Source organism: Aspergillus versicolor (genome assembly GCF_001890125.1).
Source record: "Aspergillus versicolor CBS 583.65 unplaced genomic scaffold ASPVEscaffold_16, whole genome shotgun sequence".
NCBI classification, from domain to species: domain Eukaryota; kingdom Fungi; phylum Ascomycota; class Eurotiomycetes; order Eurotiales; family Aspergillaceae; genus Aspergillus; species Aspergillus versicolor.
In genome coordinates, this window is record NW_024467539.1 from 343,754 (window position 1) to 362,304 (window position 18,551).

Sequence of the window (18,551 nt, forward strand, 5' to 3'; positions counted from 1 at the left end):
TACCACCGCCTGCCATTTCCGCACATTCCACAAAAGATTCCCCGCTGATAAGGTGGGATATTTTCTTGACGCAGGGTGACTCACTCCTTTGTTATTCTCTCGTTTATCCAACGCTTAGGAATATATATCACTAGACGGTCTAGACGGCCAATCGACAATCTCTTAAAAACAACATCCGATACTCATCCACCATGGCGGACGCCCTGGCCGAAAGCACCGCCAAGCTCTTCCTCGACGAGGAAACCGGCGAGATGGTGTCAAAGAACGAGCTGAAGAAGCGCACCCAGAAGCGCACGAAGAAAGCCGCACAGGCCGCCGCAAAGGCAAACCCGAAGCCCGCTACACCGAAGTCCCAGACGGCTGCTGCGAAGCCCGCGGAGGAGAAGGAAGCCCCGCTCGACCCGGATGCCATGTTCAAGCAGGGCTTCCTGGCTAATGTCTTCCGTGAGCGCCCTATGAAGCCAGTCGTTACGCGTTTCCCGCCGGAGCCGAACGGGTATCTACACTTGGGACATTGTAAGGCGATTGCGGTGAACTTTGGATTTGCGCGGCATCATGGGGGTGAAACGGTATGTGCTTTTCTTTTTGTGGGGTTGGTTGTTGATGGCGCTGACGGGTGTAGATCCTTAGGTTTGACGATACGAACCCGGAGGCAGAAGAGGAGAAATACTTTACGGCTATTGAGGAGATCATTCAGTGGTTGGGTAGGTAGATCATGCGATGTCAATGTCAATGTGCTGACGGATCAGGATTCAAACCCGCTAGGAAAACCCACTCGAGCGACCACTTCCAGAAGCTCTACGACCACGCCGAGAAGCTCATCCAGCTCGAGAAGGCTTACGTCTGCCATTGCAGCGATACAGAAATCAAGTTGCAGAGGGGCGGAGAGAACCACGGTGCGCGGTATCGGTGCAAGGACGCGGAGCAGGATGTCGAGACCAATTTGAAGAAGTTCCGGGACATGAAGGATGGCAAATACGAGCCCCAGACGGCGTTCTTGAGGATGCGCCAGGATATTGATAACCCCAATCCTCAGATGTGGGTAAGTTGCGCTGAATTCCTTATGACTACGTCGGGTCTAACTGTCTAGGATCTTGCCGCCTACCGAGTCTTGAAGAAGGAGCACCACAAGGCCCCAGGCTGGGTCATCTTCCCTACTTATGATTTTGCTGTAAGTGCCCCAGTCCTGCAGGTGAACACGACTAACAGGAGTAGCACTGTCTCTGCGATAGCTTCGAGGGAATCACCCACAGCCTGTGCACAACCGAGTTTGTATTGTCACGGGAGAGCTACGAATGGCTCAACTCAAGCCTCGGTGTCTACGAGCCGATGCAGCGCGAATACGGTGAGTATTCCACTCCTTTTTTGGATGATGCTAATGCGATTAGGCCGATTAAACGTTAGCGGAACCATCATGAGCAAGCGAGGATTGAAGAAGCTGGTCGACGCTGGCTACGTTAGAGCTTGGGATGACCCGCGTCTCTACACCGTCATTGCACTCCGCCGCCGCGGTGTCCCTCCAGAGGCCATTCTGTCGTTCGTCAACGAGCTCGGAGTGACCACTTCCAACAGCGTCATCAACATCCTCCGGTTCGAACAGAGTATCCGTACTTACCTGGAGCCACGAGTGCCGCGCCTCATGCTTGTCCTTGACCCTATCCCCGTTGTTATCGAGGACTTCGACACCCTCTCCCCAGAACAGCTCGACCTTGACATCCCATTCTCTCCCAAGGACCCTGCAATGGGCTCACACAAGGTCCGATTCGCCAAGACGGTCTACATTGACCGCTCCGATTTCCGCGAGGAGGATGCCAAGGGATACTTCCGCCTGGCGCCCGGCAAGAGCGTCGGTCTCTGGAAGTCGCCATACCCGATCAAGGCCACGACCTTCACGAAGGACGCCGACGGAAAGGTCACAGAGGTCCGCGCCGTCTTTGATAAGGACGGCGGCAAGCCAAAGACGTATATCCACTGGGTACCCGAGGGATCGCGCAAGGTGGAAGTCCGCATCCACGACCCTCTGTTCAAGTCAGACGAGCCCGCCTCCGCCGAGGGTGGTTTCCTTGCGGACATCAACCCGAACAGTGAGACCATCTACCCCGACGCATTAATCGAGTCAGGCTTCGACGAGGTGCGCCAGAGGGCGCCCTGGCCTGAGGCTGCCGGTGAACACAGCGGCGGATCCCTCCGGGCAGAGACCGTTCGGTTCCAGGGAATGAGAGTGGCCTATTTCGCGATGGACTCGGACTCTACCGACAGCCACGTCGTTCTGAACCGGATTGTGTCCCTGAAACAGGATACCGGCAAAGCGTAGCCATCTCATTTATGATAAAAAGCCGAGACCTCACAGCTCACGAGACTTCAATCTATCTCGAGGGCACGTGGTGGTCAAGAAGATATGTCGATATTAAACAGTTTCTAGCGCATGAAATCCAACCTCTAATGCACCCGTAGAAGCACCCAAGCATCCACAATAGATTACCCTCCTTCACAAAGCCTGTCCTTCAGTTCTGAATCGTCGGCGAATCCCGCAGCCAAATTGGCGCCGGCTTGGCATTGCAACGTGGGCATCGTCGCCCAATCTCAGTGGCTGCCGCTGCCAACTCTAAGCAGGTGCTCAGGTACCGCAGATAACAGGGGTCGCAGCCATGACACGGGCGAGACGCCAACGGGATATAAATTCGAAAGATCTCCAGTGCGGGCAGCTGAGAAATCCCCGGATCAGCACACCATGAGATCCTTCGCAGCCCTGACAGCCTTATCCTGGGTCCTGCCCGCGGTGGCAGTGACGATCAGCGAGATCAATGGAAACGCTTATCTCTCGCCACTTAAAGGAGAAAGTGTTTCTGACGTGGAGGGCCTTGTAACAGCAATAGGAGAAGAGGGGTTCTTTCTGCGCTCGACCAACCCAGACTCTGACGATGCGACATCTGAGTCGATCTACGTCTATGGAAGCAGTGCCGTTTCTGAGGTCACAGTTGGAGACGTTATCACGCTTAGTGGTAAGGTGTCTGAGTACCGTTCCCAGGCTGCCTATCTGTACCTAACAGAACTCACCTCGCCGTCGAGCATTGTCGTCAAGTCAAGCGAGAATGAGGTTGCGCCTGTTGTTATTGGCAAAGACCGCTCGCCTCCAACAGAGATATACTCTGGCCTCGATGGTGCCGATGGGGATGTCTATGCTCTGCCGAACAACGCCAGCCAGATCTCTGCGAAGAATCCTGTTCTCGAACCTGAGCTCTACGGGATGGACTTCTGGGAGAGTCTGAGCGGCGAGCTCGTTTCCCTCACTGGAGCGACTATCATTACCAAACCCAACCAGTACGGCGATGTCTTTGTGCGAGGAGACTGGGCCGTCTCGGGCCTGAACGAGCACGGTGGATTGACCATGAGCGCAAATGGTATGTACCACTTTCTCTGAGATAGAGCCTACTGACCACCTCAGATTCAAACCCCGAGGCCATCAAAATTGGAACTCCTCTCGACGGGACCAACAACTCCGACACCTCCAAGGTCGGAGACACCGTAGAGGACATCACTGGCGTCGTCCAGTGGAAGTTTGGCCAGTACATGGTCCTCCCCCTCACAGCCCTAACCGTGACGGGGTCAAACGACACAACCGCCTCCCCCTCCACCCTAACTGGCGACGGAACCTGCGAATCTTTAAGTATCGGCGCCTACAACGTCGAGAACCTAACCCCCAGCTCCGACCACATCTCCAAAATCGCCAACCACATAGCCGACTATCTCAATGGCCCCGCGATCATGTGCCTACAGGAAGTCCAAGACAACAACGGCGCCACAGACGACGGCACCGTCACGGCAAACCTCACCCTATCCAAACTCACATCCCTGATCTCCGACGCCGGCGGCCCATCTTACAACTTCACCGAGATCCCACCCATCAACAACGCCGACGGCGGGGAGCCAGGTGGTAATATCCGCGTGGCATACCTATACAACCCGGCCATTGTACGCCTGCACAATGCTAACCCCGGCACATCCGCCGACGCAAACGAGGTGCTAGTCTCGCATGGGCCAGAGCTGAAATTCAACCCTGGACTTATCGACCCCGAAAACGAGGCTTGGGATGCGTCGCGTAAGCCACTCGCCGCTGCCTGGGAGACGGTTGATGGGAAGAACAAGTTCTTCACGGTTAATGTGCACCTGTCGAGTAAGGGCGGTGGTTCGGCTATACAGGGTGATGCTAGACCACCCGTTAACGGTGGTGTTGAGCAACGCACCGCGCAGGCGGAAGCCGTCGCTGTATGTCCCTCCCTAGTCCTTATAACTGATCCTTATGGCCAAATCTAACTAAATACAGTCCTTCGTATCTGAGATTCTGGCTGCCGATGCCAACGCGAAGATTCTAACAACAGGCGACTTCAATGATTTTTCCTTCGTCTCGCCGCTGGAAACGTTTGTGAAGAAGTCTGGGCTTCGTGAGCTGGACGATATCGTTGAGATTCCTGCGACAGAGCGGTATACGTACATCTACGATTCGAACCACCAGCAGCTGGACCACATGTTTGTGTCGGATGGGTTGGCCAAGAATGCACAGCTGGAGCATGTTCATGTCAACACTTGGTTGAATTATGATGATGCGGCGTCGGACCATGATCCGTCTGTTGCGGTGTTTGATGTTTGTGAATGAGTGTGAGAGTATAGGAGTAGAGCAGTGGATGTTAAAGCAGGTAGTTCATTCAAGCTGTACAATTAAGTGGATAAGCCCATCCTAAACCCTTATAAAACTCCCTATGTAAACCTAAATCAGTACCCCCTTTTCCGCAATATCCTTGTTATTATCAACTGTCCCGGCCTAAGTTGTGTTCTGGCCCGCCCCCATACTGGCTGCCTGGCTAAACCGCCAAATCGCCATCCTCCCTGAAATAGAGGTCCCAGGGTGTTCAAACCCTGTGAATCCCCTTGGGATATGAGGCTAAAGTTTACTAAACCCTTCTTCCTTAGAAATGGTATCAATAACTGAACAGATGTTAGCATTTGGACATGCTCTGGGAACTCTGTAAATCCACGCTATGATACAAACCGACAGGTCAGCATCTGCTACTACATGCGTCCTGACAGCCACGCGTAAAGCAGCACTCTTTGGTCGCCATTTTGGCTTTGTCCTTTATGGCGCTGGTAATCGAGCCGGGGGAGAGTTCTAGTCCTGATGGGAAAGACTTTCACCCAAGTGCCTGCCCCGCCAGTCTTACCTGATGAGCACGTTCTCATTGAGGTGCAACTACTTGAAACATTTATGACGGATTAAGGACCTCATACGAACACCTCTATTCCTATTTATCGACTACACAATGCAGCCGATGATACAACCAAGGCAAGCCAAGTCCATCACACAAACAAGCCCAAACAAAGCTACCACGGTTTTCTGTATAGATGATACGATAACCTCACCCTTCACATCCGGTTAACCTAAACACAGCACTTATCATCATGGGTCCACCACCAATGCGCCGAGGCGCAACCGGTATCCCAGAACACGGACTTGGTTCCGGCGGGGCAGTCCCGGTCACCGTCGTGGCAGGATCCGCCCTGGGCCTGGCAGCTGACGGCGTAGCCTGTAACACGTTAAGGATGGGCTGATGGAGAGGTAGGATAGAGATCAAATCATACCTTGAGCGGCGAAGCTGCAGGATTGTTAGCTTGTTTCTTGACGCAGTATGTCAAGTCAGTAGGGGAATGGAACGTACCCAAGGACAGCGAGGACGATGGGGATGAAAGACTTCATTTTTTGACTTCAGTTAATGTTTTGAAAGAAATTTGAAGTTGTTTGATCAGATTCAGTGGTTTGGATGATGAGCTGAGTGGGAGGGAAACAACGGGCCTTTTATGCTCGTCTTGGACTGCAGCCCAGACATTCTGTTGTGAAATTGATGCCCTTGTATCTAAAAACAGACAGAAAAGATAGTTTAATACGGGATGTATGCATTCCACTTCTCTGTAAAGCAGTGATCCGCAGCCAAATTAGGGAATCACAACCTGGGAACTGTCTCCCCGTGGCCAAAATCTCTAGTTCTGCATGTATTCCCAGACATCTCGATTATATCTGGGGTAGATCGGCGGTGAGGTATTCGCAGACATGGAAAACAGATCTCGTGTCCATCATGCCTCATGCAAGGAGGATACGAGGTTGGGCGATCTTGTCCACAATGGTGATTGAATGGCGCAGGGCATGGACAGGCTTTTGCGGCTGAGGCTTCATTGATAAACTGAAGGGTCATCTCCATTACGGCGTGGCCAGTCTCAGCCATTGCAAGGGTCGATGTCTAGAGCCTTCGACTGTATTTTGGCCCATATTCAATGCTCTCCTAGTAGTAATCATAGAGAGTATGCCAATTACCTCTGTTTTGAGATTTGAGACCGACAAGCAAGGTTCAATAAATGCAAGACAGAGCATGCCTGCAGCAGGCTGATGTCCAGATACGAGAGCGAAGGAAGAGAATAAGCAAAGTAGAGTTTTGGAGCATGCAAGTCAGATGTGATATATGACGCTATGAGTGCTCGTCTTTGTATCCCAATAATACCAAATATGTTCAGCTAATCCTCCATGTCAAATGGTACTCATGCCAGTGAATCAAAGGGGACGGAAATACGAGGATTAAGCTTCGCTATCAAATGAATTCAGTTTATCCCCCCCCTCCCCAGGGTCTCCCTTGTGGCGTGACATTCTCAAGGATCCCTTGCCGTACACAGTAGCAAGGACGGCAGCTGTTCAAACAAGCTGAAGCTGCGAAAACTCCGCCCCTGATGGCAAGGTTCCGCACGCCTGCCAGGGCCGAAGGATTGCCATATTTCCTCGACGCGGCCGCCATGGACCTGGTACTTGCGGATTAGATTCCGCTGTAGCTGTTTCAAAAGCGCTGGCTGTGTGTAGTTCTGCATTGTAGGTGATATCAAGAGAGAAAACAGAGAGTATGACTCTATGAGGGATGTGTGATGATTAACCAAACTCGGTTAGTCTTTTATGCAGGCCACATGCGTAGCTTAGTCATCTGCATATTGTGTCGTCTTGCAACCGCCATCGTCAATTCAATCTCCATGCCCTTCGCCCAACTATACATCCATCCAATTATTTATGATCAGGCGATGGACGCCATGGCGGCTTCCACGCTGCCCTATTAAGTCTACAGCTAGGGCCTCAACGAAACCACTGCACCAATGGAGCACGTTACGCACGTCTCCAAAGCGAGCCATCGCCGCGCAGAAGAAGCAAGCCCACCAACCACCAACACTACTTGGAAAACGCAGCCTCTTCACTGAATCCCTTCCACCTATTCTTATCCCACCAGCCATCTTCGTTGGCCTGTTGGTGGCACTGTGGACATGGAAATGTTTCTGGATCGTCGTGCTCCAAGATAAACTGCTCTATCTGTCATGGCTGCCCCCGCTCTCGCGGTCTGAAAGCATAGCAGACTATGCGCGTGAGTTCCGCGGTGTGGAATGGACGGAGAAGCGTATTCGAAGCTCAGACGGGACGGCGTTGGCGGTTTGCGAGGGGCGCTTTCCAGCGAGCCTACGGCCTGGTCGGTCTGGTGAGACAGGTCTGCGCGATGGGTTGAGGAAGAGGGTGGTCATTTGTTATTTCCAAGGGAATGGGGGCTCGACACCGCTGCGGCTGCCGTTGCTTTCTCAGGTTATGAAGGCAATCCAGGAGACGTCTGGTTCGGCTGGCGAAGATACGGAGTTTATTCTCGTTGCGCTGTCGTATCGTGGGTATTGGAAGTCGTCGGGGTGGGCGACGCAGTCTGGGATTGAGCAGGATGCCCAGGCTTTTCTAAGTTGGGTTTCGGAAAACTACGTGCAGCCGGACAGAGATGTCAGTCTTGTTCTTTGGGGACATAGTTTAGGAGCGGCTGTTGCGAGTTCAGCGGTTGTCAAGACTCTTGCCCGTCCAGCCGAGAATAAGCAGCCGCCGATTGCAGGTTTGATACTTGAGGCGCCGATATCGAGCATCAAAGACATGTTGATTAGCCTCTATCCGCAGAAATGGCTACCCTACCGCTATCTATGGCCATTTTCATGGAATAATTGGGACGTTTCGTCGAGCTTGGAGCAGATGGCTCGTTACAAAACCGCAGCTCCCTCAGAGACAGACTCTTCAAAAAGGATATCGGTCCCTCCGATATTCTTAATGACTGCTGAAAGCGATGAGGTAATTCCATTATGGGTAGCAGATCAGTTAGAGGAGAAAGCGAAAGCATCAGGGTTGGATATTGAGAGAAAGAGCGTGAAAGGAGCAATGCATATTGAGGGTCCGCTGAAACTAGACGGACGAACAGCTTTGGTGGATTTCATGATGAATTCATCGGCTGGACATTGACAAATACCCTAATCCAACGAGTAAGGTATTGATATAGTTCCTCATTCAAGACAAGAGCATACATCCTGATTGATATTGTCAATACCCAATCATTTGCTATCTCAAAGACTTTTTTATTTGAATAGTTAATGTCTCCTATCACAAAGAACCCCATAAAGCCCAAAGCTCGTTTTCTACAATCAAAGTCCAGATTTCTTTGACTTGTGAACAAGGAAAATGTGCCAGCTTACGCAGCACTACCTCGGCGACTAGATCCCTTCTAGACATCTGCTGACCTATACTCGGGCCTCTGTAAGTTATTACCCTAGTTCACTGGTTTACTGTTTAGAAAGGTTATTCTTGCTTTCATTTGCTATGAATATTTACATATGTGAAGCTCCAACATAATAAGCTAGATTCGCCAACATTCTATATCACAAGACAGCTATTCACACAATGCCACGTAACCATGGGTACATAACAATGAACAACAGCAAACAAGCCACTCACAATAAGAATCAAAGATGGCTGGAACGCATCATATAAAACAGTCAACCGCCCTTCTGCTCTATTGGCTTTCCAGGTTCCTTCGATCCTCTGCCGAACTATCATCTGCTTACACTACGCTCTCTATCTCCACCCCAACCCAAACCCAACGTTGCCCTACGCTCGCCACCTACCTCAACCCTTCCTCCTTAACCAATAACTAACAATGTATGGACCAAATCCACAATGTCCCCCCTTTGTTCCCATCCCCACAAGCCCCAAACGCGGCCACCGCTTCGACAGAGCCATGGCCGCAAGTCGCCAGCGCGCGCAGTCCAGCGGAAGCCGCGGTATAGAGCAGACAAACTCTCTAACATCAAATTCAGAAACCAACACCGCCGCGCTCTGTCTTATATCCGAAAAGAAAGCACTCCTAGCTGAGGCAGAAGCCCAGGAATCAGCAGCTAGGGAGATGTACTACTATGCGCAGAACGAAGCCTGGTGGCTAGGAAGCCGGGACAGCTATCAACTCTCGGATTCCGACGACACCACTTATTCTGAGTACGAATACCGTGAAAGACAGGAAGCGGAAGAGAGAGAGAAGGTAGCGAGGAGGGAGCTGGAGATTGCAGAGGCGAGATCCCGAGACCGGTTCGCTGCCGTACAGGCCGTGGCTGCGGTTTCGGGGCATCCGAACGCAGCTCAGGAAGGGAACTGGAGTATATTGAGTGGAAGCGAGCAGGAGACGGTTTTGCCTCGACTGGAGAATGAGTGTCATGATTATGCTACTCTTACGAATGCAGGGTATCTGGCGGGCAGGGTTCGTGCCCCACGCCCAGACCCTAAGGACAGGAAGAGGAGGGTTGTGGCGATAGATTGTGAGTTTGTCGGCATCACGAATGATGATATCAGTGTGCTTGCGCAGGTCTGTGCAGTGGACGCTTTGACAGGGGAAGTGCTGCTTGACTTTCTTGTTGAGCCGGGGCATCGTAAGGTTATATACCGTACGCAGCACAGTGGACTCACCGGCCAGGTCTTCCACCAATATCGCGAGATGGGGCTTGTTCTTCCAGATGTGGCGGCGGCGCGGGAGGCTCTGTTCAACTTTGTGGATAGAGACACCATTTTGGTCGGGTTTGCCCTGGAGAATGACTTTGAGATGTTGGGGATCTCGCACTGGCGTGTATTTGATGCGCAGCTTGCGGCCAGGGAAGCAGAGTACAGAGCCTACGGGGTACGTCCTAGACGGTTGTCACTGCAAATCCTGAGCAGCCAGTTGCTTGGGCGGTCTGTTCAGCAGAGCTCTCGGGGCCATGACTGCCTAGAGGATGTGTTTGCCGCCAGAGAGCTGATGCTTTATTGGGTGCAGGACGAAAATGAGGACGAGGTTGAGGAATGGGTGCAGTGGCAGGGGGGCGATAGAAACAATGGTGTCTCTACTTTTGACATACAGAACTGGCTTTAAATAGTGAAAAACATTCAATAACTATTAATCCTGCTCATTCTAATCCTCATTTTCGTAGGCCATAGTTAGGGCTAGCCTGGTAGTGTAGATACCATTCCGTCTTCTATACACAAGATTCCCTAGGTATACTCATCTACGCACGCGATATACTTATAAACATGTATACCAGCAAAGAGTACAATCTGCCATCGCTGTTCGCGACCGTACACCATTGTAAATCGGGGTAGTATATTGGTTTGAAACTGAACAGGCAGTCTGCAGGCAATCCATTGGAGAGTCGGAATTAGACATGCTATTTACCAGTGTTAGGAAATTCCATTACTCCGTACTGGCATTGGTAGCGATATTCAGGGTGACTGTACTAGTATTTCGCAAGCGCAAGTACATACGTAGGTCACTGCGTAAGCTCCCCACATCTAATCCCCCACAGGCTGCAGCATGGACAGAGTAATAATATCAGCATTTCTTATATCAATACATTGACAGGAATATGGCAAAAAGTTCTTATATACCGTCGATATAAACTCACGCCGATCCAATGTTAAAAGCGAGCACGCAATCCCGCCCTCCCGCAGCAAATCCCCAGGGTCTATCACGCCTCTCTGCAAGTTCCACCGTAATTCCGGGGTCTAATCCACTTTCCGATACAGTGCCTGACAAGGTGTCTGTACTTGGACCTGTAACTTTCTCCGTATCTCCGAGACCCGACTGCCTCTAAAGTCTAAACGAAGCCTCCGCGCGGCACTGATGACTCGTATTTCCGAGTTTGTCGAGTCAAGTTGAACCTTCAGGTTATTAAACACTTTATTTGAACCAGTTCAAGTGTAAAGTCTAATGACGGTGCTTGCACTGAAACCACCAGCTTTAAACTCCTGTTCGCAACCTGACCCATAGGTGGAAATATCTCACGTGCGGACACTTCACTGACAGGGTGTACGTAGACAGCAGTTACATATTAGCTAGTCTAGTCTCTGGCCATTTATATGCAGCTTGACAGGCGTGACGGTGAGTAAATCACTTCGCCTTGTTGAAATGGCCAGACGACCGGTTGTTTAGGGCATAGGAGATGTTTCTAGGATGGCTTCAAGTATAATTTAAGAATTTACTGGTTAAAATCTATCAGCAATAGAGTAAATTCTATCAGTAAGAGATAGTTGTTCTGGCAAAGGGGTATATGCACCAAAGCAGGTGAATATCATGACAGGTACAAGGTTTAACAATAACCCTAACTGAACACGCCACCACAGGTTACCAGAATCAAAGTCCAGAAAAAGTGAAATATGAGTCAGGCAGGTCGAATATAAGTCCAGCAACACCCAACGCATTAATCCCACAACCTAACATACCAACACACAGCTATGGAGCACAACGGCGGTATCAACGTTAGCAGCCAGTTCCTGGAGAAATGCGGCATCGCAGCGAGTACTGAGCCCAGCAGCAGCGTATGGAACACTGATCAGACCAGCGTCGATGCGCAAGAGCGGTTTGCCTCCGTTGATTCCTTGTTACAGAACTACATCGCCGGCTTCTCAGCTACAGACGATATCCTCAGTCTCCATCCCAGAGCCCGCATCGACGCAACCCTCGTAATGTCCCTCGGTATCGCCAAACAGAAGCTTCTCAAGACCTGCGATGCGCAAGCCGAGTCCGATGCTAGAAGACAGCTGGCAACGCTGTTCTGGGCCGAAAATCAGTTCATCTCCGTGCCGGTGGCGTTCTCAAACCCTTGTAGTATTGGGACTTCCGCGCTCGACTACGTTCTATGGTATGGGGATACAGCGGGGCTCCAAACGAAATTTGTCGTGCTTCGAGTGGATGAGGCAATGAATGATGCGGTGGAGGAACGATACTACCTCGCTGCTCTTGCTGCCATATGTTAGTTAAAGCCTCGAATGACGAGAGATATACTGACCAAGTTCCAGCAATGATTCACTATAATCGGGCAAAACGGCCTATGTCTCGAGACACATATGGACTCGTCACCAATGGCTTGAAATGGACTTTTCTTCATTTGAATAATGAGCATGAGGTGTGTGTGTTATTCCTATTTAGTTGAAAGGAAGGCTGACATGGGTATTCGCGACAGTACTCTTCCTTGACAATGAATTGGCTGCAGGGTGGAGACCAATCTATTGTCCACCTTATTGGCAAGATCATGGACCATTCAGTCACAATGAAGATGAAGTCTGAAGAGCCACAATTGGACTGGTTTGAATGTGCGAGGATGGCAACGGTGTGGTGCCCAGCGCAACACAAGCATTCAGAGGAGACGGATTCAGAGGACGATATATTCCCATCTTCTGCCCAGGGTAAGTATCTCAAGCCTGAGTCCCTCACTTCGTTTTGCTTCTCTAACGATACTGAATCGCATCAACTTTTTCTCACGGTTTTCTTAGATTACTCCATACCACATTCTAAATCATACCCCTACGCCAAAATGACCTGGGTATCGGAGCTAAGGGAAGGTATCAAAGACATCGTTAATCGCACAAGGCGCGGCGAGGCTGTGGGAGACCGGGTCGAGATGTTGGTCAAAACAGCCAGCGAGAACAGGAATAAAGGCAAAAAGAATATTGAAACCTTGGCCGTAACAGATATCAAAGACTTCGATGTGCTCACCACCTTCTATCTTACGCGCGAATTTAATAGGCCCGACTATTGGCGAATCAACCCTTGGAACGTTTGTGAGGTTTCAAGCCATCTAAGTAAGTCTAGTTCTAATCTTTTAACATGAGAAATCCAGCTAATATCCAATACTCAGCAACGACCATCAAGCAAATCAACTTGGTTTACGGCAAGGCCCATAGAAATGAGGCCGCCATACGACTCATGGTCGACGCTGTTTTTCTAGATGTACTCTCCTCCGTAAAAGAAGAGTCCGGCCAGTACGATGGCGTAAAGGGCAAAGGAAAGCGCCAGTCAACAGAGATCCCGCCGAGCCGGAAGAGCCTCCATATGGCCCTCGAGACCAACATCGCCTACGTACTCCCAACCTGCATCGAGGGAAAGGTCGCAGAAAGGCTGACCCGGGGCCGCATGGACTACACCTTCTGGTATGGCAATCCAAAAGAGGCCGAGACCAACCTAGTGGTCGTGGAGGCCAAGCAGAGAAGCGACTTGGCAGGTGGCCGATGGCAGGCCGTTTCCTACCTAGGTAAGAAACTTCCTGAATCTGCTAGTATGTTAGATGCTAATCAGCTATACCAGCGCTTATCCAGCACGCTCGCAACAAAGCTGGGCGGGCCAAGACCCCCATATATGGGATCGCAACTGACAGCGAGGACTGGGACTTTATTCGCCTGGATGCATCGGGGAATGTAAGATACCTAATTAACAATATGGCAAACAGGTACTGACTAGTTCAGGTCAATATTGAACAGTTTCACTGGGGAGAAAGTCAGGGCTCTCACATAATTTCCCTCCTGCACAAGATTATGACAGAGGCGTCAACTCTTTCCCCTGTCCCATCACACGAACTGTCTCGTCAGCCGACGGTCGAAGAGGTTACTGGCCTCTGCTTGACAAAGAGTGATGGCAGCCCGGTCTAGGGCCCCAACTTGCTGCATCAAGCACCAGTCTTGCCCGCCGACAAATCTCTTGAGTTGTCATTGTTTTCGCCTTCTGTTCTCTGGGTTTTCTTTTTCTTTTTAGGAATGCCGAAGGCGTTCTCGGGGTTGTTGTTCCAGGTGACTTTTATCTGTTTTTGTGCTTAGCTTGTTAAATACGAACCAGCTTCTTGGCCGTTGTGGATGAATTGATATCGTCACGTAAAAAGCAAAATCCCAAGAAGCCATCCCTCGTCCTGGAGTAGATTCTTGACCAGTTATAAGTATTTCCCAGTCCGGGCTTCCACGTTCCCGACATAACGCCAGGACCGCTGCAACAGGCACCACTGGTGCCTTGTCCGCCGGTGGGGTTTGATAGTATCAGCCCCAGGCTTAATTCCGAGAAGTGGTTCCAGGTGGCTTATGTGGACCATGGTCACCATACAGAACGCCCTACATTATTTGAACTTGGACATGGACTGTCTGCCTGACTGTTTAGCAGCTAACATCAGTAATCCTGGATGACGTCTTAGGTCTTGGACATTAAACGACACCTCTTACTTAGTGGCTGCCACTATCATGTTAGTTGGTTAGTTGGTTAGTTACCGAATAATCGATTATTCGATGAGTAAATATCCATGACTCGCCTGGCCAGGATAGATGCGAGTCGCTTACGATCCAGCCTGTCGCCTTCTCCAAGGCTTGATTCTTGATTCGCATTGGATTCTCCGGTGGATCTGCGCTGATCATCGCTCCAAGTGGTTTTCATTTTATAAATTAATGACCGGGTTATCATCGTTCGTCCAGTCCAGGCAGAGCCAGTATTCATGCGTTGACAAAAGAACTTGCTGTGGTATCAAAGACAGAATAGCTAATGTACATCACAACCAACCAGAAAAGATACAAAAAAATCCAAAAGAGTGATCCCCAACACCATACCTTAACCAAACTCAGTCACTTTTCAACCGTTCAAATTAACGCCAAAGTGGATCATCCCAGCCGAACTCCAGAGTCCAAGTAAGCAAGCATCATAGCAGACCCACGTCATCGCGACCGGCTCCAGGCCCGTCGCAGTGCGTACGTAGCTGCTGGACGGAATAATTCCCATGCATTCCACATCAAAACTTCGCTCGATCGGTCGGCCGTGGCAGTCGCAAACTGTCCTTTCGAGGCCGGTTCGGGTGTTCAAGCTCTTCGCTCTGCCGCGACCGCCAGGCGTATCGTAATACCAGGAGAAGCACCACGACGAGTATATAATACACGGCCATATTTGAGATGCACGGTCGATATGTAAGGAGTCGAGAGGTATCGGGATTTAATGAAGGATTGTGGCTTCTAAGACGCAAGTCAAGTTAGCAAAGCAAGTCTTTTGTTTGTGCATGTCAAACTTGGTGGTTATAGAGTAAACATACGGATTCGTAACCTTGTGCATGGCTTCGTATGAGGCGACATTATCAGGGCGAACGTCTTCACCATCGTATGCTTCATAGGGATCATTCTCGTAGGGTCCGTAGGGAGGTATTGAATCGTCTGAAGGGCGGCGACTTTCGCTCGCAAGCCAGCGTTGGTAATCGGTGTCCGTGCCTGGACTGTAGTTGGGCGGCATTATGATGCTGGATATTTCGCAGAAACGACGAACAGGATAGGTATAAGTACTCGAAATGCAGCAGCAGTGACGATTTATATGGTGTGGCTGCGCCTTCGCAATCCACCGCAACGCAACGCAGCGTCTTTGGTCCACGCGGGAAATTAAGAACTCGTCGCATTAACAAACTAACAGCTTAAGCCAGCCCCACTGCGTTTTGGACTTGGCTTTTTGAGCATTGTGGTTACTGGCTAGTGGTTAAGCATACAAGTGCGTGGAGTGGCTGACTGGAGTGACTGCGGGCGGTTCTCCGCGGAACCAGACCATTATGGTGTCCCTCTCGGAGTTTGGATACTGCGAGGTAATCAATGAGCAGAGCAGGTCGCTTACAGTCCAAGTGTAAGCCAAAGAATGGCAGTGCACAACCAGCAGTGATAGATCGCGGTGATCACCACCACCACGAGGAAACAAGCTCGGAAATCAACCTAAGCAGGCCCACCCTCAACACCCAACTTATCGGACGAAATGGAAATGTCGCAATCGGATTTAAGACTCGTCTAGTGCGATCCCCAGTCAGTCCCTTCGTGGGGGCTGCTTCATACTTATTTTTGGTATTTGATATCCGGTATACCGGCCCTCGCCATTCTTGCGCCCATCCATGAATATGATACTGCATCTGAATGTCAGGGGTAGGTTGATGTACTTGGGTGTTTCCCAATACAAATCGATCGACTTCCAGACAGCGATTGTAACTTCATGCTGGTGGGTTCGGCGCCGCTCATTATTCTTCCATTCTCCACAACACTAAAGCTTTGGTCCCCGATTATGAAAGTGAATGCTACAAATACAAAGACAGACACCACCGGAGGCGCCAATCAGATATGGACTGGCCCAGAGCTCCTTCATCACTGTCATGGTGGCTTAGGTATGTTGGTAAGCCTTTCCAGGTGCCCAGAGGTACTCCGCTGTGAGTAACAGGGTCCTTCACAAGTTCGAGGGCAGCCACGGGGACCTGGCATAATGATAAGAGTATTCTGTCTTCACAGCTACACTATTATTCACTGCCCACCCGTTTCCCACTTTTTTCTGGTCACACCTACGGCATCAATTTTAGTAGCGGTCGTTCGTATTTCCAATGACAATTGCCAGAACCTCTTACTAACATTCTAAGTTCTGTCCAACGAGGTCAATTATTGAATAATAAAGTACCAATGATCAGTAAATCCGTTGCTCCAGCTAACCAGCGGAAACTGGCCCTAGTCACTAACCCAACGGCCCTCAACAACAGGACCCCGACTCGAGGCACTATCAGTTCGTGATTGGGAATAGTTCTACTCATGTGGCTAGCCACGGCGTCTTACCCAGCTGTTCTGAATTGCACAAGCACGGATTCCTAGCCAAGCCGAATCCTGTCTCTTTGCCTTAGATTATGATGCTTAAACTAGGGCTTGCAAAGTCCCAGTGGTCCGTATCCTAACTAGTCCACGACCCGGGTGACTATTACACAGTTGTCCCTCAGTTAAGTCTTCCTGTTAACAAGTATTGACTACTCAAGGTGCAGGGAACGCTTATCCACCACTAGTGACACCAATATCGAGTGCATTCAAGTATACACTTATTTATCGGTCTATACCAAAGATAATTTTTGTAGACTTATAGGTAAAAGTGCATCAAGTGTATACTGCATGCCAAGACCCGGAGAGTTGATTGCGCCGCACGCGGACTCGGATGAACAACCAACTCAATGATGAACTAACGGCTAAATAAGCACACCCTGTCCATTTGTCATCCAACTACTTATAAACCTCCTCGACACAGCCTTTTGCTCCACAAACAAACACAAACACAATTGCAATGTCCCACAACATCCTCATCACCGGCGCCTCAGGCTACCTGGGCGGCACTCTGCTCGCCCGCTGGAAAGCCGCCAATCTGCCCGCATACAATACGCTCTACGCCCTCGTGCGGTCCGACCAGCAAGCCCAGTCCGTAAAGGAATACGGCGCCGAACCACTCATCCTCGACCTCAAGGACCTTGAAACGCTAACTCGCACCATCGTGCAGAAGGAAATCAGCATAGTCTATTTCCTGGTCGACGCATTCAATGTCCACACGCAAAAGGCCCTAATCGGCGCCCTGGAGCAGGTCAAGAATAAGACCAAGCGCGATGTGCATTTCCTACACACCACCGGTGCAAAGGCATTTAGCTCGCATGTTGGCATGGACGGCGCGAAACAGCTGCTCGATACAGACCCGCAGCTGTATGAGATCCAGAAGACCACCGTCTCGCCTTATCCGTGGTTTACTCAGGTTTGTACCATCTAATTACAATACACTGTATGCTTTGTATTCAATAATAATGACTTATTGACAGATTGTGCGCACAAACACCGACATAATCGACACAGCCGACGCCGCCGGCGTACGGAGCTACATCTTCGCCCCATGCATCGTCTACGGCAAAGGCGAGGGATTCGGGAACCGCATCTCAATCCAAGACGTAGCGATTGTACGCGCCGCAAAGGCCGCAGGGCGCGTTTACCGCGTTGACTCGGATCGGCCGGTGTGGCCGGTCTGCCATATTCACGACAACACCGAGCTCTACTTTCAGATTCTACGGCAGATTTTGCAGGGTAAGGACGTTGGGCATGGTAAAGAGGGGTTCTTCCTTGCTGCGTCAGGGAGTGTAGCATGGGATGATATCTACCAGGCATTTGCGAAGGCGTTAGCGAAGCGCGGTGTCATCGAGACCGCTGAGGTCGAGCTTGCGGATGAATCGGGGTTGGAGAAGATGGCCAGTGGGCTTTATTTGGGGAATGGAACTGTTGAGATTCAGCTTGGGGGAGGGTATGTTTCTTCCCTTGCCTCAGTGTGATACAGTGCTAATGTGTGGTGCAGGTGCAATTTCACAGCTGCGCATGGCAGCAACATTGGGTGGAAGCCTCAGTATGCGCCGGAGCATATTCTCGAGGCAGCTGACGAGGAAGTCGAGCAGATTCTCAAGTCGCTTTAGTGACGAGCGATGACTGTATCCATAGATTTCATTGCCCTGCATAGCGAATTAAAGATATATAACTAATATCTGCCTTGGTACCTTCCTTCATCAACTCCAGGAAAGAACGACCCTGGCTTATATCGATGGGTCCTTCC

At 50.5% G+C, this 18,551-nt stretch overlaps 8 protein-coding genes across 8 annotated transcripts; 6 read left to right on the plus strand and 2 right to left on the minus strand.

Moving 5' to 3' along the window:
• Positions 1 to 191: 191 nt before the first annotated feature.
• Positions 192 to 2,314, plus strand: ASPVEDRAFT_144518 (uncharacterized protein; the record flags this gene model as incomplete). Its single annotated transcript, XM_040807994.1, has 6 exons — positions 192 to 569; positions 623 to 704; positions 750 to 1,042; positions 1,091 to 1,171; positions 1,216 to 1,345; positions 1,389 to 2,314. The coding sequence occupies 6 exons, from the start codon at positions 192 to 194 to the stop codon at positions 2,312 to 2,314; spliced, it is 1,890 nt and encodes a 629-aa protein (XP_040674370.1).
• Positions 2,315 to 2,731: 417 nt separating this feature from the next.
• Positions 2,732 to 4,654, plus strand: ASPVEDRAFT_34749 (endonuclease/exonuclease/phosphatase family protein; the record flags this gene model as incomplete). The annotated part of the gene is made up of 3 exons (XM_040810888.1): positions 2,732 to 3,401; positions 3,446 to 4,266; positions 4,325 to 4,654. The coding sequence occupies 3 exons, from the start codon at positions 2,732 to 2,734 to the stop codon at positions 4,652 to 4,654; spliced, it is 1,821 nt and encodes a 606-aa protein (XP_040674371.1).
• A 548-nt stretch (positions 4,655 to 5,202) lies between these two features.
• Positions 5,203 to 6,218, minus strand: ASPVEDRAFT_204267 (uncharacterized protein). Its single transcript, XM_040809422.1, has 3 exons — positions 5,712 to 6,218; positions 5,635 to 5,648; positions 5,203 to 5,579 (listed from the first exon to the last, which is right to left on the minus strand). Exons 1-3 carry the CDS (start codon positions 5,747 to 5,749, stop codon positions 5,434 to 5,436), a joined length of 198 nt encoding a protein of 65 aa, XP_040674372.1. The 5' UTR covers positions 5,750 to 6,218; the 3' UTR covers positions 5,203 to 5,433.
• An 827-nt stretch (positions 6,219 to 7,045) lies between these two features.
• ASPVEDRAFT_47747 (alpha/beta hydrolase) lies at positions 7,046 to 8,761 on the plus strand. Its single transcript, XM_040813855.1, has one exon. The coding sequence runs from the start codon at positions 7,097 to 7,099 to the stop codon at positions 8,339 to 8,341; it is 1,245 nt and encodes a 414-aa protein (XP_040674373.1). The 5' UTR covers positions 7,046 to 7,096; the 3' UTR covers positions 8,342 to 8,761.
• Positions 8,762 to 9,113: 352 nt separating this feature from the next.
• Positions 9,114 to 10,271, plus strand: ASPVEDRAFT_156238 (uncharacterized protein; the record flags this gene model as incomplete). Its single annotated transcript, XM_040808513.1, has 1 exon — positions 9,114 to 10,271. One exon carries the CDS (start codon positions 9,114 to 9,116, stop codon positions 10,269 to 10,271), a length of 1,158 nt encoding a protein of 385 aa, XP_040674374.1.
• Positions 10,272 to 11,629: 1,358 nt separating this feature from the next.
• Positions 11,630 to 14,025, plus strand: ASPVEDRAFT_156239 (uncharacterized protein; the record flags this gene model as incomplete). The annotated part of the gene is made up of 7 exons (XM_040808514.1): positions 11,630 to 12,146; positions 12,194 to 12,300; positions 12,358 to 12,580; positions 12,668 to 12,976; positions 13,033 to 13,425; positions 13,479 to 13,588; positions 13,637 to 14,025. 7 exons carry the CDS (start codon positions 11,630 to 11,632, stop codon positions 13,817 to 13,819), a joined length of 1,842 nt encoding a protein of 613 aa, XP_040674375.1. The 3' UTR covers positions 13,820 to 14,025.
• A 717-nt stretch (positions 14,026 to 14,742) lies between these two features.
• Positions 14,743 to 15,433, minus strand: ASPVEDRAFT_156240 (uncharacterized protein). The gene is made up of 2 exons (XM_040808515.1): positions 15,229 to 15,433; positions 14,743 to 15,151 (listed from the first exon to the last, which is right to left on the minus strand). Exons 1-2 carry the CDS (start codon positions 15,420 to 15,422, stop codon positions 14,935 to 14,937), a joined length of 411 nt encoding a protein of 136 aa, XP_040674376.1. The 5' UTR covers positions 15,423 to 15,433; the 3' UTR covers positions 14,743 to 14,934.
• A 1,664-nt stretch (positions 15,434 to 17,097) lies between these two features.
• ASPVEDRAFT_47750 (uncharacterized protein) lies at positions 17,098 to 18,492 on the plus strand. Its single transcript, XM_040813856.1, has 3 exons — positions 17,098 to 17,711; positions 17,776 to 18,248; positions 18,300 to 18,492. Exons 1-3 carry the CDS (start codon positions 17,256 to 17,258, stop codon positions 18,412 to 18,414), a joined length of 1,044 nt encoding a protein of 347 aa, XP_040674377.1. The 5' UTR covers positions 17,098 to 17,255; the 3' UTR covers positions 18,415 to 18,492.
• The last annotated feature ends 59 nt before the right edge of the window (positions 18,493 to 18,551 follow it).